This window comes from Thamnophis elegans, chromosome 3 (genome assembly GCF_009769535.1).
Source record: "Thamnophis elegans isolate rThaEle1 chromosome 3, rThaEle1.pri, whole genome shotgun sequence".
Taxonomy (NCBI): domain Eukaryota; kingdom Metazoa; phylum Chordata; class Lepidosauria; order Squamata; family Colubridae; genus Thamnophis; species Thamnophis elegans.
The window spans coordinates 132,180,175-132,205,592 of NC_045543.1; the positions used below are offsets into that span (position 1 = coordinate 132,180,175).

Consider the following 25,418-nt stretch of genomic DNA (forward strand, 5'->3'; position numbering starts at 1 on the left):
AATCAAGCAACAAATTAGTGAACACCTAGAAGTAAACAAAGTAATAGCCAAAAGCCAACATGGGTTTGTCAAAAACAGATCATGCCAGACTAATCTTATTGCATTCTTTGACAAAGTGACAAAATTAGTGGACCAGAGGAATGCCATCGATATAGTTTACTTGGACTTCAGTAAGGCATTTGATAAGGTAGACCATAACCTACTACTAGATAAAGTAGAAGAATGTGGGTTAGACAGCACCACCAGATGGATTTGTAAATGGCTGACCAACCACACTCAACGTGGTTGAGTGCATCTACATGGAGGGAAGTATGCAGTGGAGTACCCCAAGGCTCTGTTTTAGGCCCAGTACTTTTCAACATCTCCAAGCTGGCAGGAATAGGCAACACTCCAGAAGACAGGCTTAAGATACAAAAGGATCTTGATAAACTTGAACATTGGGCATCTACATGGAGGGAAGTATGCAGTGGAGTACCCCAAGGCTCTGTTTTAGGCCCAGGACTCTTTAACATCTTCATCAATTATTTGGATGAGGGAATAAATAAGGAACTCATCAAATTTGCAGATGGTACCAAGCTGGCAGGAATAGGCAATACTCCAGAAGACAGGCTTAAGATACAGAAGCATCTTGACAAACTTGAACATTGAACACTATCTAACAAAATGAAATTCAATGGTGAAAAAAGTAAGGTTCTACATTTAGGCAAGAAAAACGAAATGCACAGGTACAGTATAGGTGGTACCTTGCTCAATAGTATTAACTGTGAAAGGGATCTTGGAGTCCTAGTGGACAACCATTTAAATATGAGCCAGCAGTGTGCAGCAGCTGCCAAAAAAGCCAACACAGTTCTAGGCTGCATAAACAGAGGGATAGAATCAAGATCCCGTGAAGTGTTAATACCACTTAATAATGCCTTGGTAAGGCCACACCTGGAATACTGCATTCAGTTTTGGTCGCCACAATGTAGAAAAGATGTGGAGACCCTAGAAAGAGTGCAGAGAAGAGCAACAAAGATGATTAGGGGACTGGAGACTAAAACATATGAAGAATGGTTGCAGGAATTGGCTATCTAGTTTAATGAAAAGAAGGACTAGGGGAGACATGATAGCAGGGTTCAATATCTCAGGGGTTGCCACAAAGAAGAGGGAGTCAAACTATTCTCCAAGGCACATGAGGGTAGAACAAGAAGCAATGGGTGGAAACTAATCAAGAAGAGAAGCAACTTAGAACTGAGGAGAAATTCCTGACAGTTAGAACAATTAATCAGTGGAACAGCTTGCCTCCAGAAGTTGTGAACGCCCCAACACTGGAAGTCTTTAAGAAGATGTTGGATAGCCATTTGTCTGAAACGGTATAGGGTTTCCTGCCTAGGCAGGGGTTGGACTAGAAAACCTCCAAGGTCCCTTTCAGCTCTGCTATTGTATTGTATTGTAAGTTACAGCGATGCTGAACAAGGAGACTTAAGACCAGTCCTCAAAGTTCCATCTGTAACAGTATTCCCACAGTCACATGATCATGTTTTAGGGACTTGACAAACTTCTCCCAATTATATTGCAGCATCTCACAGCCACTTGATTGCCATTTTCAACCTTCATGGCTGGCTTCTGACAAAGTCAATGGGGAAGCCAGCAGGAAGTTGAAAATGGCAATCATGTGATGTCATTGCTTGAGGACTGCGTAAGATTTGCTTAACAAATGGCACAACTGCCATTGGTTAAGTTGGCATAGTCATGTAATGCCATGCTTTCAACTGTGTTACTTAGTGGCAGAGTTGCCAGTCCCAATTAGTTTTGTTAAGCAAGGACTACCTGTATAAGTGCAAGGCACTAAACTCAGAAGATGTCATTGTGGGTCTTGACTTTCAAGCTGGTTTGGTGAAGCAATGCAACTAGAAGAACACCACTCTTACAGAAAGGTGTATCTTACAACTTTAATCCAAACTACAGTTTTCAATTCTTTGTTAGAAGCATTTGTCTGTTTTTGTGAAATCATTTGCAAGAAGGGAATTTTTAACAAATCATCAGTAACTGTTTGAACTGCTGCCCAAGTGGGGGTGGGTGGGAGATGGGAATAATTTGAAGGTGGGTACAAATTGGATCAAGAGGTTCCTTGCATGGAAGGTGTAATAAAAACTAGAATTCTCAGTGTAGTCAAGATTCACGGCTATGAAACTATTCTCCAAAATATTTTCAAAATAAGCAGATCCATTTTTGTCACCAATGACAAAAAGTAAACACATAGTAGAAATTAAAACAATTATTTGCTAACAAACCAGCCAGGAGAATCTTGCCTTTATATAATTGATGTAATCTCCACCCAAGATGTCCACGAGACATTTTTGGCTGAAATTTGGGGAGTTGAACCGGGTTGGGGAAGATGGACATAATAAAAAAATTACGTGACTCAATGAAGGCAACTGGGCTGCCCACAGTTAAGATTGTAACATGAAGAGGAACAAAACAAAATAAAATATGGTTTGTACATGTCACATAAAATTATCTGCAGACAAGGGGACGTTTCAAATATATTAGTATCTCTTCATATAATTATGCTGACAAGTTGTCCGAGGCAATTCCAGATTCTTTTATGATTCCCGTTTCAGAAGTACATATGCCCCCATGACAGCTAAGAGAGCATACTGTGAAAAAAGCAAACACATGGAACATTACTGCGTGTGGGCACCACGTTTCATAACAAATCTCATAAACAAAATCTGTTTTTGAGGAACGCGATTTGCAACTTTTCCTGCTGGCTTCTCCAGAAAGTCGATTGGGGAAGCCAGCGGAGAAGTAGCAAATCACTGGTCTCCCCCATCTAGTCCCATCGTCCTACACTTATGCCATGCTTAATCATTCATACACACCCTGACTTGCTCTCTATCCCCACGCAACGTCCCTGATCTGCACAGTGCCGCTTGTGCGCCCTCCTGTACCCTCCACAACTTTTTCCTTTTATATACCATCTCTGACCTGCATGACACCTCTTGTACACTCCTGGCACCATTGTCTACCCATGCCACATGTCCCATGCACCCTCCCTGATCTGTGCCTCTTATAACTCCATCATATCCTCTACGACCCTCACAAGCATCTCACAAACCCCGCCTCTGACCACCAGTGTCTCTTAGGCATGTCCTCACACTTCCCATGATCTGCACCTCCCACCCACCGCCCCAACTTATGTGTGACACAAATTTCTCCCAATCCGTGTAGTGCCTCTCACACACACCCTGGCACCACCTCCCATGTTTCTCCTTGCATATTGGTGCACCCTCCCAGACTTTCTTCAACCTACGCAGCACCTCTTGTGCACCCTGCATTCTTGTGCATCCTCTCCAATCCACATCTTTTACATCCTCAATGAGCTACTGACTCTCACACCCCCTTCAGTAAACTAGCTTCAAATTGCTGACAATGTGCAAAACTGGCTACGTCCTCCTCAAATCTATTTGTTTAATTATTAAATTAATATACAGCCTGACTCCTAGCATCCCTTTTGGTCCCTCCAGAGGGGTTGAAAATATGACTCCCATAATTCTCAGCCCAAAAGAGGAAACTATGTGAATGGTAAATGTGAATCAAGAGGACAAAACTTATTAGATAATATTTTCTCTTCTTGTCTAAACAACAATGTTCATTCTAAATATAAAAATCATTTTATTAGATTCTCAGCTAAATCTGCACCCACCTTAAATTTTGGATAATCATTCATGATTATGGTCACCATTCCAACGTATGGCAAAAACCTAATTAAGAGAAATTAAAGATAGTTGGCTTATTAATCAATACAGTTATTGACTAAAAATTGGTGAACAGTAAATGTCAGGCATTATTGATTTAATATGTTAGCAACTGAATCTCCAGCCTGTCTCTCCGTATGAATGGTATCAAGGTTGCAACTATTAAATATAATATATAGTACTATGGTAACACATAATCACGAAGAGTTTAAAAAATACACAAGCTAAAAATATTTCTTTAATAAATCTCTTAAAACAATGAAAGCTACAAATGCTGTTGCCTCCATGAAGCCACAGTTAGTCCTTGACTTACAAACGGTATGATGCTTAATGACTGCAGGGTTTGCTTAACAACTGTAGTGTTCGCTTAGCAACATGGTGATTTGCTTAATAACTGTCAGGGGGAAAAGAGCACCTGAAGGCCAGACAAGGAATAATGGATGGAAAGTGACCAAGGAGAGATTCAACCTAGAAATAAGGAGGAACTTTCTGACAGTGAGAACAATCAACCCATGGAACAGAAGTTGCCTTTGGAAGTTGTGGGAGCTTCATCACTGGAAGCTTTTGAGAAGAGATTGGACTGCCATCTGTCAGAAATGGTGTAGGGCAGTGATGCCAAACCTTTTTCATCTTGGCCCAATGCGCAAACCGGAAGTCTGTTTCTGAACTTCCGGTTTGTGCGTTGGGTTGTTTTTCGCCTCCCGGGGGATTCAGGAGGCTTCCCTAAAGCCTCCGGAGAGCAAAACAACCTGCCGAAAATAAAGGCCAAAATCAGGTGGCCAGCACGCATATGCACGCTGGAGCTGACAGGGAAATGCCTCGTGTGCCCTAAGAAATGCCACCGCATGCCACCTGTGGCACACGTGCCATAGGTTCGCCATCCTGGGTATAGGGTCTCCTGCTTGGGTGGGGGGATGGCAAGATGATCTGCAAGGTTCCTTCCAACTCTGTTAATCTGGTAATGTGAAGATCCATATTATGACCATCACAATTTACAACTGTAACAGGCTCCATTACAGGCAGGTTGCAATTTGAGGACTACCCATAAGACTGTATTACTAGCCCTGTTGAATCCAGCCAAGGCCCATCTTAATTCACCATTTTGTTACACCAGATATTTTTTTTGCCAATATGCCCCTGCAAACTGCATTTAGAAGCCCCTTCCTATTTCCTCATTATCTTCTCCCAAGTGCCAAACAGATTTGAAGCAGATGAACTTTTTGAAGATCTGCCAAGATCTGGAAGGTGCTGCTACTTGCTATAATTCTCCCTCAAGCTAGACATGACTTCTGGGAACTCCTGGACGTGCCCAAATATATACAGTGTACATATACAGTATATATACAGTATTATTTGTCTGTCTGTCTGTCTGTCTGTCTGTCTATCTATCTATCTATCTATCTATCTATCTATCTATCTCTATCTATCTATCTATCTATCTATCTATCTATCTATCTATCTATCTATCATCTATCTATCTATGTTTGGAAACAGACTGGAGACTGTTGGATTTGTTTTAACTTCCCAATTGAGACTTCACTTCTTGGATTTCCTAACTCTTTTTCATCTAGAAGTACTGTTACTTGCTGTAGACATCCAAATAATAATTTAAACCAGGAGTGTCAAACTGGCGGCCTATGGGCTGGATGGGTCACGGGTGGGCCATGCCCACCCCAGCTCCGCGAAGGGGGAAAACATCACGATATCACATGATGCCAATATGACGTGGTGAGTTGGACACCCGTGATTTAAACCAAAGTTAGGCTGAGAGGTAGTTCCAGTTCAAAATGCTACCAATTTTCAGACAATCCTTGTTGTCAAAAGGGACTCTCGGCAGTGGTGAAATTCAAAAAGTTTCCCTACCAGTTCTGTGGGCGTGGCTTGGTGGGCATGGCTTAGTGGTCATGTGACTGGGTGGGTGTGGCTGCACAACTGACTCGCGCACAATGCATAAGCAGCTGGACTCACACAAAATGGCCCCTGCAACAAGCAGAAACCTCACAGACAATCAGGCACAGCTAATTGTCACACAGGTAGTAAAAAAAAAAGGCTAAAAAAAGTTTTAAAAAACTTCCAAGGATCGCCTGGCACAGCTGATTGTCTATATTAGCGGTTCGGGGGAACGGTAGCATTTTTTACTACCAGTTCAGGGCAACTGGCCCAAACCAGTAACATTTCACCCGACTCCCAGTGCTCTTCAAAATAATGTTGAGGATTGTACGTATGTGGCCCCGGAGCCTCTGGTGACTCATCCTGAAATAAATGTATTTTCCAAATCAGATCACGATGCTAGCAGGGGAAAGACAAGGAGAGAATGCCATTTGCGTAAGTCACTGATATTCCGGCATTCACAAGAGAGGCTGTTTGCATAATCCCAAATCTACTTACCCTCGTGCTCTGCCTACGACATCCTTCTTTTCTAGCCAGTTCTGTCCTTCTTTGTACAAACCTCTGTCATCGACTTCATTATTATCGCCCTTGGTCAAAAATTTGATGTTGCCATTTTCCCTGCAAGCAAGCAACAGGACAGGGAACGGATTAGTGCCTTGTTGATAGGAATCTTTGAAACGGCTTCCAAACCACCCGAAGGTAGGATCAAGTGATAAGATAGCAATAGGTACATATTGTCCTTCCTGTATTTTAATAAATGTCCAGGTGTTTTAGGACTCCTGCTATCATAACTAAACAAGTATTTGGCTCTCTCCAGTGCCCATTACAGGTAGTCTTACAGGTAGTCTTACAACTTACAACTACAATTGAGCCCAGGGTTTCGGTTGCTATGTGAGACATTTGTTAAGTGAGTTTTTGCCCCATTTTACTAACTTTCTAGACACCTTCGTTAAGTGAATCACTGCAGTTGATAAGGTAGCAACTCGGTTGTTAAATGAATCTGGCTTCCCCATTGACTTTCTTGTTCAGATGATGGCAAAAGAGGATCACATGACCCTGGGACGTCAGAAATTTGATCACGTGATCATGGGGATGCTGCAAAAGTCGTAACTGTGGAAAATGGTCGTAAGTCACTTTTTTCAGTGCCACTGTAACTTTGACAGTGGGGAATTAATGTTCCCACCATCCAGTCCTTTAATCCTTCCATTCCCAGTCAGAGCTGAAGAAGCTTTTTGGATGAGAAGCAAAATGTCTTCAAAGAAAAACCAGAAAGCCCAGTTGCTTTGGGTTAAATTCCAATGAATTCAACATTCATTCTTGCCCTCAAACCCTGCTGACCTTCTGTAAGAACCTAAAGACTTACCGTATTTTTCAGAGTATAAGGCACACCAAGGTTTTGAAGAGGCAAATTAAAAAAAAAAGTTTTTGCACTCTGCAAACCTCCCCAAAACGGCCCATTTTTTGCAAAAACGGGCTCTTTTTTTCAAAAAAAGGGCATGAATAGCCTTTAGGAGGCTTGTAGAGGCTCCTGGGGGATGGCATATGGGGCAAAACGAGCAAAAAACGGCCCCATTTTTGTCGAAAAAAGGGCATAGATAGCCTTTAGGCAGCTTATAAAGCTCTCCTGGGGTGGGGGCAAAATTGAGCAAAAAACGGCCCGTCTTTTGCTCATTTCTACCCTCCCCAGCCCCCAGGAGCTCTCTGAAAGCCTCCTAAAAGCTATGCACTGTGAAGGGGGCGTGGTTATTTTGGTGAAGGGGCGGGGTTTCGGGAGGCAAAAAATGCTATATTCAGTGTATAAGACACACTCTTTTTTGAGGGAAAAAGGTGCGTCTTATACTCCGAAAAATACGGTAACTCTGCCAGTTGGCTTGGGACTCCAAAGAAGGAGCTTCATGTCGGAGGTGGCTGATAGATTAACATCAGATCCTGCGTCCTACCCTTGCTCATCCTACTCCTTCCCATCTTTTAGCTAGTGTATTTTGCATTTTTAGTATTTTTGTAGTATTTTATTCCCGTAGTTTTATTTTTTTTAATATTGTAAGCCACCCAGAGTTACCTAAACTAAACAAAGAATTCATTTTTGTCCCGATTCTGCTCATTTCTTCATCTTAACGCCACCCACTAATTGGAATCCAACTCTGAAAACCCTCTGCTACCCAACACAGGCCCTTTCTCTAAACTGTTTTTATCGACTGTATTTTGTGTGACCTCCATTACTTTTCGTGAACTTTGATCACTCTGTGCACGATTGGGATATCTCTTCCTTCGACTTTGAAAACCACTATTTCTCCGGCCCTGATGGGGTCATCTCGGAAATTTGTCAAGAACAAGAGATCTCCTCTGTGGAAGGCGGGTTCCATACTACCACTAGAAAAGAGAAGAGAAGGATTTTTACAATTGACACAATCATCATCTTTTAATGACTCCACAATCCCTTGCGGGGTGGAGTCTGGGCTTCTGAAAGGAGCTGACCATTTACTGGCCAAATGCCCTTCCTGTCACCAATGCAGAGTTATATTCAGCAAATATATACTCATTGTGCCCAGAGAGAGAAATATCTGTCTCTACCTAGGATCGAACTCACAACCTCCTGATTGTGAGGCGAGAGCTCCACCTCTAGGCCACCGCACCACTCATTACAATTAACATAATGATTAACCAAAAATAAATAAGCACGGGATATTTCATGTGGTTTTGTGTTACAAGGTCTAAAATGTTTCAAATGTTTCCCCACAATAGATTTAAATTAATCAAACTATCTCAACAAAGAAATTTTGTAAGCTTTAATCTAAAGGTTTTCTTTGTCCAGTCATTTCCAACTCTCGGAAACAGTGCTCATCTCTGTTTTTTAGCCAGCATAGTTCAAAGTCACTTCAGTGGTTATGTGGCCGGGATGATTATATGCCGAGGCGCTAGTGGTAGGTTCCTACTGGTTTGGACCGGTTCGGCTGAACTGGTAGTGATTTGGCAGCCTGGGTCATGGGAAAATGCAGCGACCCAGGCCCACCATGCCCCGTGAACCGATTTTCTTGTTTTTGGCTTCTGCACATGTGCAAAACAATTGTGATTGTACTGCTCATGCACACACAGAGCGCATCAAGCATGCACGCTACATGCTCATGAGCGAATCGGCAATAGTGGCTGCCAGAACCCACCCCTGCGAGGTGCACAGAACGCTGTTACCTTCCCATCCAAGTGATACCTATTTATGTACTCGCATTTTCATGCTTTCAAGCTGCTAGGTGGGCAGGAATTGGGGCACGGTGCTTGGGCCTTGAACCTGGGCTGTCAGCTTTCAGCTGACAACCTCAGTGTCTTTAACTGATGAGCCATCGCGTCCCCCTAAAATGTTTACCTATAGGAGCCCAACGTCATAGTATCATTATAGGAAAAGTTCAATAACTGCTTATTTCAGTAGTAGGGAATACATGTAGAACTGGATTAAACTGTTGGGTCCTTGAGTGTTCTCTCAGTTTGGTCACTTTCAACCAATATCAATGATGATGTCATCCAGGCTTGTAATGAAATATCTGCAGAAAAGCAACTAAGTTCGAAAATCCAATTAATACTTACTTTTAAAATGTGTAAATTATGGTGTAGGAATCTAAATCAAGAATCACCCATGCTCTCAGTCTGCCATCATGGTGTATAAAAGAACACACATGTATTGTTGATTAATAAGGCTACTTATATACTACCACCAGAAAGGAAGATCATCAAAATGGAATAGCTAGCTTACTATAACCTAGTCAAATTACATAACACAGCTTATCCTAGATGGAATTTACTAAAAATAAGGGGACATACTAAAGCAATGAGGGTTATAAAAATCGCAACCTCCCAGTCACTCTCTCTTTCCCTGTTCCCAATTTGGGACAGGAAGGAGACAAAACTACCCCAGCAAACAAATTCTTCATAAAGAGACGTACCTGAGCACAACTACAATTGGACTCTCGCTCCCGGTGATAACAATAAGGCCTTTCCATATCATTAGGGCCGAAGACACGATCATGGCAAAATTTAAAACTTGGTAATAGAGCTACAAGAAAAGGAAGAGCAAAATGAAAAGAACAAATCTCATGTATAGGGTCTTTGATCAGATAATCACCATTGTCGCTGTTATTATTTCAAGAGCCTCTGTACTCGTTTTCGGATTTTATAGGATGCACCGCTGAACATCTCCAAATTTAAATATTAGGCACAAATTTAATTTTCACCCACACAACACCAACAAAAGACCTTAATAACTTTAAATAAAGGAACTTCAACTAACATATTAAAGAACATTAACTTGGATATGAAAAGTAGATCCAGTAGATGTAAATGGGCTTTAAGAACAGGGAAGCTTGTTTTATCTGGTGTTTTACCCTTTCAGCTTTCTAATGGCTCTATAAGTCAAAAGACCATGTTTTTTGCAAAAATCATAATTAGAATTGATCAGAAAAAAACTGCATTGTTTATAGATATTTGGCTTCCCAAGTCCAGTCATGTCTGACTCAAGTGATGGCTAACTTTTTGTCCTCGCGTGCCGAAAGCATGTGTGCCCACACTCATAATGCAATGTGCATGCGACACCCCCCCCTGCGCATGTGCACGCGGCCCCCTGAGCTCCCCCCTGCCCCATGCATGACACCTCCCCTGCACCCTGTTTTGGGCCTAGCAGGCCTCCCTGAAGCCCCCTGGGACCAAAAACGGGGTTTTCCCACCTCCCAATCATGCGCATATGAAACTCCTCCTTGTGCATGCGCATGCGTCTCAGAGACTCAAAAATCATCTGGCCAGTGGGAGGTGCATGCGCAGGGGATCTGAGCTGGGGTGACGGCTCACGTGCCCGCAGAGAGTATTTCGTGTGACGTCTGTGCCATAGGTTCGCCATCTCAGCTCTAGGAAGTGGTGCTAATCTCAATTTCTTAGCCAAGGGAGACAACCTTGTCTGAAGAATTTTCCATGGTTGTGTGGTCAGCATGACTATATGCCGAGGTGCACAGAATGCGGTTACATTCCCACTGAAGTGGTACCTATTTATCTACTGACTATAATGCACCCATAGGAAGCAGAACTCTGAGGCAGGTCAATTCCTCAAAGAACAATTTTATCGGATACATCATATTGGCCCAACTGGTGAAAATCGACTCTGAAAGTTCCCTTCGGTTTTCACCTAATTAAGGAGAAAGGTTTTCCCCTTTCCCCAAGTCATCAGTCACATGGTCCAATAGAGGTGTTGGCCGGTTACTTAGCTACTTCGCTCCTACTCTCCCAACCACTGTTCCCTCTAAGGTGCGCGGCTGCGCGGCCGCGCATGTGGCAAGAAACCCCAGCGCAGCGGTTTCTAACTGCCGCGCAGAGATTTCTACCAAAGCAAACGTGGGGAAGTCCTTTGCAGGCGGCTAGAACTGGCCGCCCGCAAAGGACCTCCCAGACTTGTTTTGATGAGCCGCCCGTGGCAGTGGTGCCTCTCCCTCCACGCGGAGCACCTGAGCTGACCCCCGCGTTATCCCTCCCCCTTCCTCCTCTGCCGTGCTTTTGAGGAGCCATGAGGCCGCGGGAGCTAGTATGAAAGCGGCGGAGGTGGAGGCGGCGGCAGGGGTAACCCAGAGCCCAGCTGAAGTGCTCCGAGCGGAGGGGGAGGCACCACCGCCGCTGCCATGGGCGGGGGCACCAGCGGGAGCTTTGCCGGCTTCACCGGCAAAGAAGGAGAAAAAGCAAGAGGACTGGCGGCTTTGCAATGCAACCCCCTGGTCCCGACTCCCGCCGGCCGCGGATTTGATTCGGCGTAAGCGGGGGCCGAACACATGCTGCGCTGACTTTGTGCCGCGTCTTTGCTGTGAGGCGGAGTAATTCAACACCCCCCCAAGAACGTGTGTGTGTGTGTGTGTGTGTGTGTGTGTGTGTGTGTGTGTGTGATTCCGCTTGATGAGATGGTGGTAGAAAAAGTATTCGAATTGCGAATTGGATCAAAATTGGTGGCCAAAGGAGTGGAGGGAAGGAAGGAAGGAAGGAAGGAAGGAAGGAAGGAAGGAAGGAAGCCCTGCCCCCTGTGAAAGAAACTGAAGATGGAGCAGTGAATGAATAAACCATAAAAGCAACAAACAGTTAATGCGTAAGTAAGCTGAGGAGCAAGTTCTCAACTAAGGAAGAAATATAAGAAAGAAATATAAAAAGCTCAATATGCCAAAACACTTATTTTAGTCTTCATTTAATTACTTGTATTGTAGTCTGATGTAACATCTTTTTAAAGTTAACGTTAGTTAGAAAAGATAGGGTACAAAACTTAAATAATAAAAAAAATTGTACATTCATTTTGAAAAATAAATGCAATACTTGATTAATTTCATATCTTTATTTAAAATAGTTTTGGCATGGCATATGATTTTATTGACTCAGTTGGAAATGATGTGGATGTTGTATCTGATTCTGAGGTATATATATATTCTTAAGTAACATAACATATAGCATATTGTCCAAACTTGCTAGACTATTTAATTGATCTTACTACTTTAAAGGGGGAGAGTTTCATGATAAATTATTTTATTACATTTATGTTGCATTTATATATTATATTTATTACATTTATATTCCACATTATATATTTGTATTGTTATTTTAGTTTATTGTCAATTTTGATAGATATTATATTGATATATCAATACTGATTTTAATCATACTAAATAATAATTACTGCTATTATTTATCAGCATTAAATATTTACAGTTTTTAATATTGAGTTAGTCATATTTTAGAATAATAGCATTATCTTTTAATAGGATAATTGGCAAAATCTAATTCAAATGTGATGGGTTGCATTCCAAAGGAATGTGAGAGGACAGGTTGCCTGCAAAATGCCAGGACCCAGGCTGTTGGTGCCATGTCTCTCTCTAGCCAGTCTAACAATCTAAAAGCTGAGCAGAGAGCCTTTTGTTTTCAGGGTGAGCGGAAAAATATAGTGTTTGAGTGGCACTTTTCATGCCTGGCATTCCTCAGGCTGAAACCTCGCTCGCAATCGGCGCTTGACGCTTAGAATGTTGCGCAAATGTCCAGCAGACGTGACAGCAGTTCAAACTGTTGCTCTCTTAGGTGCTCAGGCATGAAACTGTGCAGCTCAAACACTATACTTTTCCGCTCACACTGAAAAAAAATTAGAGGGAACGAGTCCCAACCACTTGTTGGAATGACCTTGGTTCCCACAGGAAAACCTTTTGTTTTGACTGCAAAACCCCAGTTAACTATTTCCCTCTCCCTCCCATCTAGCGGCAACCCTGAAGCCTCAAAGATGACCCCAGCCAGGTTTGCTTCAGGGTTGATACTGGCATTTGCATGCTTTTAAACTGCTAGGTGGGCAGGAGCTGGGGCAAGTAACAGGGGCTCGCCCCATCACACGATGCTCGGGTCTTGAACATGGGCTCTCAGCTTTCCAGCTGACAAGCTCAGCATCTTTCACGTGCTTTAAGCAGTTACACCTGACTGCCTCAACAGAACAAAGAGCAAGGGGTTGAGTGACAAAGTGTTTCAGGAAGAACAGAGACATAAACAGATTTTTTACAATCTTTACATTCAATCGGCACCTGTTTCTTTCCTCAGAATAGTCACTCTTCCCATGACTCTGCATTTGTGTAATGAAGGCAACAGTATGGCAGGTATGCGGGTGAAGTAGGGCAATCAAAAACTGGTCAACAAGAAAAACAGCACAGCAGCTGGAGAGCCACGAAGTAGATCAACACATGGGAAAAACATGACATTAAGCCTTTCTTGTCTGAATGGGGTAGCACTGCAAAGCTCCATGCCAAGAGGTGGCCCAGTTTTCCATTTGTTTAAAAAAAATGCTAATAAGGGAAACAGATGTATTGCCTCCCGGTACTAACCCAGCAGAAAACTAAAGCAGACCCATTGATTTACAATAGGACTTAGACTTATATGCTGCTTCACAGTGCTTTACAGCCCTCCCTAAGCGGTTTACAGAGTCAGCCTATTTCCCCCAACAATCTGGGTCCTCATTTTACCCACCTTGGAAGAATGGAAGGCTGAGTCAACCTTGAACCTGGTGAGATTCAAACTGCCAAATTGCAGTCAGCCGGCAGTCAGCAGAAGTAGCCTGCAGTACTGCCCTCTAACCACTGCGCCACATTGGCTCTTAAAAGTAAAGGTTCCCCTCGCACATATGTGCTATTCGTTCCCAACTCTAGGGGGTGGTGCTCATTTCCATTTCAAAGCCGAAGAGCCAGCACTGTCTGAAGACGTCTCCGTGGTCATGTGGCTGGCATGATTAAACGCCAAAGGTGCACAGAACGCTGTTACCTTCCCACCAAAGGTGGTCCCTATTTTTCTACCTTCATTTTTACACGCTTTCGAACTGTTAGGTTGGCAGAAGCTGGGACACGTAACTGGAGCTCAGGGGTTCGAACCTTCACTATGGCTCTTATCAACAGGTTCACAATCCTCACCAGAACTAGCTTCCTGGCATGACAGAGACCTTTGTAGGGTTAGAAGTACTACAATTAGAAGTGCTTTATTCACACTACTTAATTACCAACAGAAATTATACATGTAGCTCAGGGGAGGAGTTCTTGGTGCTCTCTGAACTCGATGGTTTGTTTGAAGATATATTGTACAGGTAGTCCTCAATTTACAACAATTCATTTAGTGGCCGTTCAAAGTTACAAAAACAATTTTTTCACACTCACAACAGTGATGGGATTCAAAAAAATTTACTACCAGTTCTGTGGGCATGGCTTGGTGGGCATATTATGGCTTGGTGAGTGTGGCTTGGTGGGCATAGCAGGGGAAGGTTACTGCAAAATCCCGATTTCCTCCCGATCAGCTGGGACTCGGGAGGCAGAGAATAGATAGGGGGTGGGGCCAGTCAGAGGTGGTATTTACTGGTTCTCCGAACTACTCAAAACTTCCACTACTGGTTCTCCAGAACTGGTCAGAACCTGCTGAAAACCACCTCTGACTCACAACCATTACAGCATCCCCATGGTCATTGTGAACATAATCGGTGTGCATACCCACAGCTCAGTAAAAAAAATTCTGTGAATGTTACCAAAGCATCATCACAATTTGTTTTCTCAAACTTTATAGCTTGGTAGGACCCACATGACACTCAGTAACAACCAATAGCAAAGCCAAGGAAATATTCAGAAGACGGAAGATTTTTCACAACACCATGGAATTTTCTAGATACTGGTAGTTCTCAAGTTATGACCACAATTGCAACCAGCATTTTCATTGTAAGGCAGTAGATGCCAGTTGCCAAGCATCTGGTTTTTGATCACATGACCATGGGGATGCTTTGACAAGCATGGTGGTGGGATTCAAATTTTTTTACTACCGGTTCTGTGGGCGTGGCTTGGTGGGCGTGCCAGGGGAAGGTTACTGCAAAATCCCCATTTCCTCCTGATCAGCTGGGACTCAGGAGGCAGAGAATAGATGGGGGCGAGGCCAGCCAGAGGTGGTATTTACCGGTTCTCCAAACTACTCAAAATTTCAGTTCTCCAGAACTGGTCAGAACCTGCTGAATACCACCTCTGACTCACAACCATTACAGCATCCCCATGGTCATGTGATCAACATTCAGACACGTGGGCAACAGATTCATATTTATGACGGTTGCAGTGTCCCGGGGTCACGTGATCCCTTTTGTGATCTTTTGACAAGCAAAGTCAATGGGGAAGTCTGATCCACCTGACAAGCATGTTACCAACTTAACAACTGCAGCCATTCACTTAACAACTGTGGCAAGAAAGGTGGTATAGTGAGGCAAAACTGAGTTAGCAAATGTCTCACTTAGCAACAGAAATGTTGGGCTCAATCATGGTCATAAGTGGAGGACTACATGTACAACTGCAACCATCACCATAGCACACAAGTCAAGCCCCTGCTTCCCCCCCCCCCCCAGCCAAATGTTTTGGGTAAACCAAAAGACTCGGTTGACAAGAAGAAAAAGAACAGAAATCATCATAAATTAGAAGGATCATAACAGCTGCTATGTAGGACAAACAGAAGACTAGCAGAGCTCATCCATGAATGCCAATTAGCAGTCAGAAGCCACAATGAAAATTCCTTAATTTCATAGCACACGGACAGATTTAACCATAGTTTCAACTGGGAAACTGTGAACATCCTAGAGGCCAGAAAGTAAAGGTTCTCCTTGCACATACATTCTGAACTCTAGAGGATGGTGCTCATCTCCGGTTCAAAGCCAAAGAGCCAGCGCTGTCCGAAGACGTCTCCGTGGTCATGTAGCTGGCATGACTAAACACCGAAGGAGCACAGAACACTGTTACCTTCCCATCAAAGGTGATTCCTATTTTTCTACTTGCATTTTTGCATGCTTGTGAACTGCTAGGTTGGCAGAAGCTGGGACAAGTAAGCACTAGGGATTCCAACCACCGAGTTGCCAACCTTTCTGATTGACAAGCTCAGCGTCTTAGCCACTGAGCCACCACATCCCAAGGTAAATTGCAATTCAAGGTGCTGGTTGTCACTTTTAAAGCCCTTCAATGGCTTGGGACCAGATTATCTGAGGGACCGTCTCTTGCTGGTTACATCTACCCGACCCATCAGAGCAGGGAGGCAGGGAATGTTGCGGGTCCTATCCCCAAGGGAGATACACCCGATGGGACCCAGAAGAAGGGCCTTCTCCGTGGTGGCTCCCTCTCTCTGGAACATCATTTCCCTAGAGATTAGAATGGCCCCCACTCTAATACAGTCCCAGAAGGCCCTGAAGACCTGGTTCTGCCCGCAGGCCTGGGGAACCCAGAGCGGGATGGGGCCCATTAAATGGCTAATGTGATCTGCTGTCATTGGGTGATTTTGTTGTACTGTACTATATTAATTCATTTGATTCTTTTTGTTAAGTTTTTATTGTTTTAAATGTGGTTTTTATTCCGTAAGCCGCCTTGAATCGCCATGGGTGAATAAGCAGCCAAAACACTAGGGAATTCCTGGAAGCTTATCACTCAGACAAATCAGCCATCAATAGACACATTGAGATAAACCATATTTACACATCATTCAAGAGAGACAATAAAAAGGTTAAGAAGTAAACAAAAAGATCAGAGCACATTCTCTTCAGCAGCTAACACCCAGATAAGCAGAGATTAGACAAAAAGAGAGCAAACAATTACCCTAATCAAGAAGCTATCACACAAACAAACAATCAAGCAGAAAACACTATCTTATCGAGGAGAAAACCACTTCCCCACCAACACTGGCAGGACAAGCTACTGCATATAAACAAAGGGCAAACCTCAGGCTCACTAGCTTATGAACTTTAAGTGGAAATCTGTGTTGCCCAAAACAGGGCTGATTTCAGGATGTTCCGGAAGCTGTGTGCATGTGCCCGGGGAAGGCACGAAGTCCGCAGCCTGCCTACTTTGATCTAATGTAAGGTCATTCAATCTTTTAGAGATAGTCAGGGGGAAGGAAAATAATGAAAGTGGATGTATTTTCCTCCAGCTTTGGCACAAGATACCAGCATCTGCTTAGAGTCAAAAAAAGCAAGATAGCAGATGCAGTACTGTGATGCATGTCCTCATGTCATAACGCGGCTTCTACCGTCTCACCTTTGCACTCAGCCCTGTGAATGCTACTGGGAGTTCTTGAAGTTGCCAAGTTTGAGAAATACCAGATTTAAATTGTTTTTGCTGTCATTTACATGAAAAGACAAGTGTTTTTTTTTAAATAAAAAGGCAAACAACATAGGATATAGACTGCAAATATGGGAGAGTGGGGGTGGGGAAGGGATTCTCGAAGCATCCAAAATCTGATCTTTTTCAATTTGCAGGTTTTCTGTTTCAGGACATCAAGATTTATATAGGGCAACCTTTCTTTCTGCCTCTCATCCCACTTGAAGGAACAAAAATGACACAACATATGCCAAAAGGAAGTTCAACATCTGAAAGATTCAGCAGGTAAAATTGCTAACACATGGAAACACTTTCCTAGTATAGCTTACAATTATAATGCATCTTCCAAAAAAAAGATGTTTTAATGCTCCAGGGAGGGTTATTTTTTTTTGCTTCTACATGCTTTGCCCAGCACTAAAACTAACCAAATCTACAATACTTGTACTTCTGACTGAAAAATAATAGCTCTTAATTTTTTTTAAAAAAATATAGAAGTCTTTCTGGCCAAGGCTGCCAATTTCAAGGTGTACATGTTTCAAAGGTAGTCCTGGGTTAACAGTGATAATTGAGATTGGATCTTCCGTCACTAAGCGATGCGGTTGGGAAGCATGCCACATGACCTCAGTGCTTAGTGATGGAAATCCCAGTAGACTCTGTTATTGCTTAATGACCTGTATCATGGCTCATTAAGCAGGGATCTCATTGCAACTTTCTGATGGCTTCCAATGAGCAAAGTCAATGGGGAAGATGGCAGGAAGTTAAAAGTCAATGGGGTAGATGGTAAAAAGTTAAAAGTCATGGGTGGCTCACAAGCAGTCCTGTGGTCGGCTGTAATGGCTTGGTGCAAGTGTAGCCAGATTGGAGATGGCTGTTGCCACAAACAGGAAGATGTGCAAGCTGCCCTACGTTCTGCTGGCCATCACCCACAACTCATCTTCACCTTCTTCTTCCTCCCATTGCTGATGAGACTACCCAACCTGGCACTTTATGAAGCTGCAGTCACTCCAATCCAGCCCAGCCCTGAGGCACAAAGCTGCAGCGGCCTCAGCCCACCTTAGCACCATAAAGTCCAGCGTTGCAGCTCGAAGCCCCAGCGGCAGCTGCCCTCCTCACCCCGCCCTCCACAGCCCACAGCTGATCTTCACCATTTTCTTGCTCCTGAGACCTGCCCAGCTTGGCTCTTTGTGAGGCCGCACAAGACTTTCTTTCCTTCTTCCATGCCACTGCTTCAGGAAGGGCTCGTGTGTCTCATCAACAGTGGAAGCAACAGGATGGCAAAGGTCATCCGGGTGTCAGAGCACAGGGTGGCAAAGGTTGTGGAGGGCAAAAGGGCCAAAAAGCAGGGGTGAGGAACAATGGCCCTTTTATGATTTGTGAACTTCAACTCCCAGAATTCCTGACCCAGCCATGCTGACTCAGGAATTCTGGGAGTTGAAGTCCACAAGTCATACAAGGGCCACAGTTTCCCTTCTCTGATCTAAAGCGAAGATATGAGGGAAGCTACGTAGGTGGGGATTGTTAAAGAATACCCTGTGGTCGTAAATGCAGGTGGGCTGCCAACTGCCTGAATTCTGATCATGTGACCACAGGGGCAGTCCAACAGCTGTAACTTTGAGGACTGGGTATAAATGCCATTTGTTCAGCACCATTGTAACATCAAATAATTGCTGAACGAATGGTCATAAAGCAGAGACCACCTGTATAAGACATCGATTTCACTAAATCAATTCAGACTGTGGATACAAACCAGCTCAGTCATTTCTCACAAGCCGACAGAACAAAACAAACTGTACTCCACTTTTACCTGGCGTTTGTTCATTCGCCGCAGGTCTCCAAAAATATCCATTTTGAGAGCTATAAGGAAAGAAAACAAAAGACCTTATTCTTAAACTGGAAGGAGTGTGAACATGCTAAGAGGTTTCTCACACAATCAACGGGTGGTGCCAAGCCAAATTGTAATACACAGGGTACGAGAGTTGGCCAACAGTTATCGACTGTGTTGGTAGAAATTGCTCAGTATTATTCCACTCCACCTATTTTATTATTTTTAGATTAAGCTGTACATAGCCTTATTTGTTACAGTAGTTTCTTCCAAGCTGCTGCCCTACAGATGTATTTCCTATATCATAAAGTTCCAGTCAACACTTCTTTGCTCTTAGTGAATCCACAGAGTGTCACCCAGTTAGGGGTTAACCAGAGTCTTCTTGGGAAGGGGAAGGCCCATCTACAGGGCTGTGCAACGGAATTGTTTGTGCATCTGGAAGATAAAATTGCTTTAATTTGTTCCCAGTTGGATACCAAGCATGGTGGAAGCCCTGTGGAGGTGTTCAGGGAGTGGACTGCACTGGGTACCAGTTTGCTTCTGGATCTAAAGTGAGGTGTTGGTTGTGACTTACTAAACCCTACATGGCAACTGGGCCAGGTTATCTGCAGAACCATCTTTGCCCCATTATATTAATCATCCCACTGGGTCAGGCAGGGAAAATATGTTGCAGACCCTGTCAGTTAAAGAACTCTGGCCATGCTAAGTACAGAATTATTCAATAGTTAATGGCCACCAATCTATAAGGGGCCAGACTGGAGAAAGATTTTTACAGCAGTACTTTTGGCCATTAACACATACCACTGTGAACAATAAGTAATACTTTGTGCTCATATAACAAGCTTTATTAATACTCTGGCTAAAAATGTGCATATTAACTCTTCGCAAGAGGAAGGAGAACAGGGACAAATTGTAATGCTCTTCTGAATGGAAGTACATTTCATGGTGTGGAAGCAATCACTATAAAGAGCCTAAAATCAGATATTCAGCTTTGACACATACTTTTTTTAATGGATATATGAAGTCACTTTAGTTTACCCCACGGGAGGCCACAGTGGCATATCCCAGTATTATTTTAATTGCCACCAGCTCTTCAGTTGTTTCCCAAATTTGTTGCATGGAAACATTTTTAATAAGAGGTACATGTGGCAGAAGGACCTCAACCAGAAGGCAACTGCTGCCTTTGCAACATATGCTAAAACAAAGTTATGGATACACACAGACTCAGAAATTAGCAACTTTTTCTGACATAAAGCCAAGCAGCCAGGAAAAAGCTGCAGAAATCAGAATCATGGTTTCCAAGACCTCAGATAGTGGAATGAATTTAATGCCAATGGTTGTAAAATAAATGCAACTGCATATCTAAAATGCCCAGTTAATACATACCTGAATCTTTTTAATGAATTGCATCTCACAATCAACCATACCAGGCTTCCTATAGATTACACAACTTAAGTGTGGTGTCTGATGTAACAGATACAAATACTAATGGCGTTCACGTATAGACTGCGAGGAAGTTTACACAGGAAGGCTTGCTTAATCCGTTACTGAACAGATGCTAACTGGCTGAATTCACAACTTGCCATAAGCAAACCACAATAGAACGTAGTTCGGTTTTTTTGCACCCAGTCAGATCTTGCAGGTTCTCAGCACTGAACACTATGGCTGGGTTTACACAATGCATTTTATTTGGTGGTTAGACCAACGATCTCTTTAACTTCCATAGCTGGAAGGTTAACCTTTATTGAGGTTTTTTTTTGTGGTATAGCATGTTGTAGAAAACCTGTGTGAAAGTTTGCAAAGGAGACTGGAAAAAAAAAGGGGGAGAACAATCAACAAAAGGGAAAATAGTTTAGTAGCTTTTCTCACATTCTCTCTCCATTTGGTGGGCAAAAAAATTAATAACTAAATGACAGCTTCATCTGGGTTACAAGAAACTCAAGAAAAGATTCAAAACTTAATGAACATGCCAGTAAGAGGAGTCTGGAGATTCCTGAAATTTTGAAAAGGAGAATCCTTACCCTAATTTCTTTAAAATTCCTGATAGATGTCTATAGAATTGTTGCTTCCTTCACCGTGCTCTGTGGGATGGGGCCAGGTGCCCCACCTGTTTGAGAAAGGTATGAGTAAGTCCCTTGTACAAAGCAAATATTCAGTCAATTCAATCACCTGCTTCAGTGAGCTGCCATGGTTCCCAGAGTGGTTCCACCACACATCCGCGCTCGACTAAACCGCGTCCGACTAAACCGCGTAGCTGACGTCATCAACAGGGCGACAACAGCGCGGAGAGAGAAGCACGCTGTAAACCCTAAACCTAAAATTAACCCCTAAACCTAAACCTAACCCCCCTAAACCTAATCCTAAACCTAACCCTAAACCTAACCCTTAACCTAACCCTAAACCTAATCCTAACCCTTAACGTAACCCTAAACCTAACCCTAACCCTAACCCTTAACCTAACCCTAACCCTAACCCTAAACCTAACCCTTACCTTAAGTTGAATCGGCTTGCTTTCAAAGCGCTATTTAAAGCGCCCTTCTTTCTCCGCGCTGGCTGTTGTTGCCCTGTTGATGACGTCAGCTACGCGGTTTAATCGGGCGCGGCTCAGTCGAGCGCGGTTTTGACGGGTCACGCCCAGAGTGAGTCTATCAGGACTCCACCTACTAGTTTCAACAGAAGAGAATATCTGTAGAGCTCAGAGTTGAATTGTGGAGATCTTGGTGCTCTCTGAGCTGAGCTGCCAACTTGCAGACATTTCATTACCCTACTAGGTCATTTCATCAAGCCAAATCCACAAAGGCCAGGGAATTCACGGAAGCTCGAAATTCAGACAGATCAGTATGGAGATGAAACCCCATTTACACAGCCTTCAAAGGCACAGTGATGACACATCACATGGGTTTTATTTTGGTTACTGAATTTTTACGTGGTATCATTTAATGCAGAGTCTTTCACGTCCCTGTGAAAAATAAGTCAACTGAATTGCATTTAAAAAAATAAATGTACATATATCTTTTGAATTTTATTATAATAAGCTTTTTTTGGAAAGTTTTTTGTAGTTTGCTCCAGTGATGAAATTCAATTTTTTTTTTACTACCCGTTCTGTGGGTGTGGCTTGGTGGGTGTGGCAGGGGAAGGATACTGCAAAATCTCCATTCCCTCCCCACTCTGGGGTGAGCCAGAGGTGGTATTTGCCGGTTCTCTGAACTACTCAAAATTTCCGCTACCGGTTCTCCAGAACCTGAATTTCACCCCTGGTTTGCTCCCAAGAACTTCTGGGACCATGCCAGGCCAGGCTTTTCCTACGCAATCAAGTCAACATATGAGGATGGTCTTATTGTAAGCCCACCTGATGTTCAGCAGCAACATCCAAACCAGGATGCTGAGCAGGTTGGAGGGGAGGGAAAGCACCAGAAAAACCCCTAGTTATCAGGGGTGATCCACTGGCGTAGACCCAAAGGTGCTTTTTTTTCCAAGAGGCAACTGGACTTTCTGGTTTTTTTCTTTGCAGACGTTTCGCTTCTCATCCAAGAAACTTCTTTAGGGTAGAACTCACTTCAGTGCCACATTGGAATTAAGCACACCTTTGCTGGCAATGCAATGTCCGCAAGCACATCCACCCAGCTCGGGAAGCACCAAGGGCTCCATACCCACTAGCTTCCCATCATCCCAGGAAGTTTAGGGGACTGGAGGCTAAAACATGATGGACAGTTGCAGGAACTGGGCATGGCTAGTCTAGTGAAGAGAAAGACTAGGGGAGACATGAGAGTAGTCTTCCAATATTTAGGGGCTACCACAGAGAGGAAGGGGTCAAGCTATTTTCCAAGGCACCTGAAGGCCAGACAAGGAATAATGGGAGCATCCCCTCTGATGGAATGGTGATTTTTAAAAAAAGTGTTAGAATGTGTGGAGATGGATTAGCTAACAATGGCAATAAAAGAGAGAGGAGAAACGGAATACTATTTGATTTCGGACACATGGTATAATTGGTTGGAGAATAGAAATAAAGATCATGAAAATTAAAGTAAATTGAGAGGTGATATATATATATATATTGATGTAATTATAATAATAGTATACTGTATAAAATAGATACGCACATAAAAGGAAAGATAATGTAAATAACTTGTATGTACATATTAGATATACCGATGTCGGAACATTGTAAAGATTGAAATTGTGTTGCAAAATGAAGAAAATTGTTCATTTTTTTTTTAAGGAATAATGGATGGAAACTGATCGAGGAGAGATTCAACCTGGAAATAAGGAGAATTTTTCTGACAAGGAGAGCAATCAACCCCGATGGAACAGAAGTTGCCTTCGGAAGTTGTGGGAGCTTTATCCCTGGAAGCTCTCAAGAAGGGACTGGACTGCCTTCTGTCAAAAAAAAATGGTGTAGGATCTCCTGCTTGGGTGGGGGGTGGGACTAGATGACCTATAAGGTCCCTTCCAACTCTGTTAATTTGTATCTGTATCCAGGCCTGAGGAGAGGGAGGTGCAGATGGTGCATTGTTCCAGGGCCCATGGAGCTCAAAGGGGGCCCATGAACGAGAACATTTTTTAAATTTTTACAAAACCACTTTTTTCAAAAGAAAAACAATATTGGATATACGTATGCTTCATACTCCATACTTCGTAGGTATAGTAAAGCCGCCTTGCAGCCTTGTTTGACATAACCTTTATTCATCTGAAACTCGGTGAACCGTTGTTGATGTAATTTATTAAATTTTAATTTCATTTCTTTAAGTTTGTTTGGTTCTATTTCGTTTATGAATGGATTTTATATTTCATTTCAGTTTATGAATGGTTATGAAACGTCATCTCAAAAATCTGGAGCTCAGAAACGCTGTGCATTGTAAATCTACAATTAGGACGTTATTGACTTAAGGGTCCAGGTGTAGGTGAAGGGGCTAGTCTTGTTCCAGCCCTTAATAATCCTCTTGGCGCCCCTGTCTGCATCTGTACCCCCAGCCAAATATCCCATGGACCGCTGCCCATCCCGTCCCAAAGACTCCCACCTAAGGCAGGTTGAGTTTGGGCAGGACAACCAAGGAGAGCTCAGACCAGGCTTCCCGCAAAAGGAGGCAGATCTCCCACCACCACCATCACCATCCCGGCTCAAAGCACCCCCGACCCTTCACCATCCCCAGCCAGCCACCTGCTCCGCTCACCTTTCTCCCCCTTCCTCCTCCTCCACCTGCAACAAGGGAAGGCAACCTAGGGTCGGAACTTCTACTCGGTGCCCCTAACCAAGACGGCGCCAGCCCCGCTTCCCCGCCTTCTGATCCAGCCAGCCGCGGTCGAGCAGGTGCCACCGCCGCGGACGTCGCGCTTGCCGCCTTCCGCGCCTCTCAAAGCCTAGTCCCATTCCCTGGGGCTGCTCAGAGCCACAGTTTGGGCCTAGCAGGCACCTGGGAGTTGTAGTCTCCTCTCCGGCGCACTCGCGCCCCCCCATGATGAGCGCTGAAGCTTCGGGGAACTACCCGTCCCAGAATGCAACGGGAAGCCCAAGGCCGGCCTTCCCATTTTCCATTTTGGTGTCTTACTCTATTGCCTGAACTATTATCCTTTGCTAATGTCCTCAGAGCGGTGAGGTACGATTTTTTAAAAAAACCGTCACAGAAGTCTGATGGAAAAGGAACGAATGAGAAACCTTTCTGAACTGATTGCGGGGATGTTAATTCGAATTCTTCTACCGGGCTATTGGGAGGGCAGCTAACTGTTTGTGAGGTTCTCCTACCCGTGTACATCGTTGATTGGAGAAAAGAAGAAGAAGGGGAGGGGCTTAGCCGAGTTGAGTGAAAGGAGAGGAGGCGTGGCAAAGATGTGGAAGGCTGAGGGGGTGGAGTTAAGTGTCTGCAGAGAAAATGTTATATATAGACTGAGTATTTGAACTTGCAAACTTAGGATGGTTTGTTGTGAGTTGTGAAAAAGCCAGCCTTTGTCTTAATAAGTTATTAAGTTAATTGTCTTAATAAATTGATAAGTTAATTGTTTTAATAAGTTAATAATGTGTGTTACATTATTTCATTGATTTTATTTAGCTTAGCATTTTAAAGTTTAGTATTTATCCTGGGTTGAAAGCAGTAGTTAATGGAGAACATGAAATGTCTTTAAGCATAACTCAAATTTTTGATTTGTAATCCTTTTAATTCCTCCGCTCACCCCATGATTGTGTTTCCTTGTATACTTCACTTGGGCAGTGAGCTTATCCATTTTCTGCTATTGCATAAGAACTTGAAACATAATTGGATGAATTTTATAGATCATTGTGAGTGACACACCCATAAAAAAAGTTGTAGCCAGGTCTAACAGTGATTTTTTGGTGATTTTGAG

General features: G+C 43.4%; 1 protein-coding gene across 2 annotated transcripts; it reads right to left on the bottom strand.

The window, feature by feature from the left end:
• Positions 1-1,760: 1,760 nt before the first annotated feature.
• Positions 1,761-24,539, bottom strand: SEC11C (SEC11 homolog C, signal peptidase complex subunit). Of its 2 annotated transcripts, XM_032214495.1 has the most exons (8): positions 24,254-24,538; positions 21,104-21,189; positions 19,065-19,114; positions 9,563-9,672; positions 7,851-8,000; positions 6,129-6,248; positions 3,689-3,746; positions 1,761-2,639 (listed from the first exon to the last, which is right to left on the bottom strand). In XM_032214495.1, exons 3-8 carry the CDS (start codon positions 19,104-19,106, stop codon positions 2,586-2,588), a joined length of 534 nt encoding a protein of 177 aa, XP_032070386.1. In that variant the 5' UTR covers positions 19,107-19,114; positions 21,104-21,189; positions 24,254-24,538; the 3' UTR covers positions 1,761-2,585. The 2 variants fall into 2 exon arrangements, with proteins under 2 accessions (XP_032070386.1, XP_032070387.1); XM_032214496.1 differs by lacking the exon at positions 21,104-21,189 and having other exon boundaries at positions 24,254-24,539.
• Positions 24,540-25,418: the final 879 nt, after the last annotated feature.

What these genes read in the sequence shown, in the direction of transcription:
- SEC11C (XM_032214496.1), bottom strand. Translation starts at nt 19,106, where the DNA reads ATGGATATTTTTGGAGACCTGCGGCGAATGAACAAACGCCAG. An exon ending in GGCGAATGAACAAACGCCAG is followed by an intron (nt 9,673 to 19,064) that starts GTAAAAGTGGAG and finishes CTTTTCTTGTAG; the next exon opens with CTCTATTACCAAGTTTTAAA. An exon ending in GTGATCAAAGTTCACGAAAA is followed by an intron (nt 6,249 to 7,850) that starts GTAATGGAGGTC and finishes GCTTGCTTGCAG; the next exon opens with GGAAAATGGCAACATCAAAT.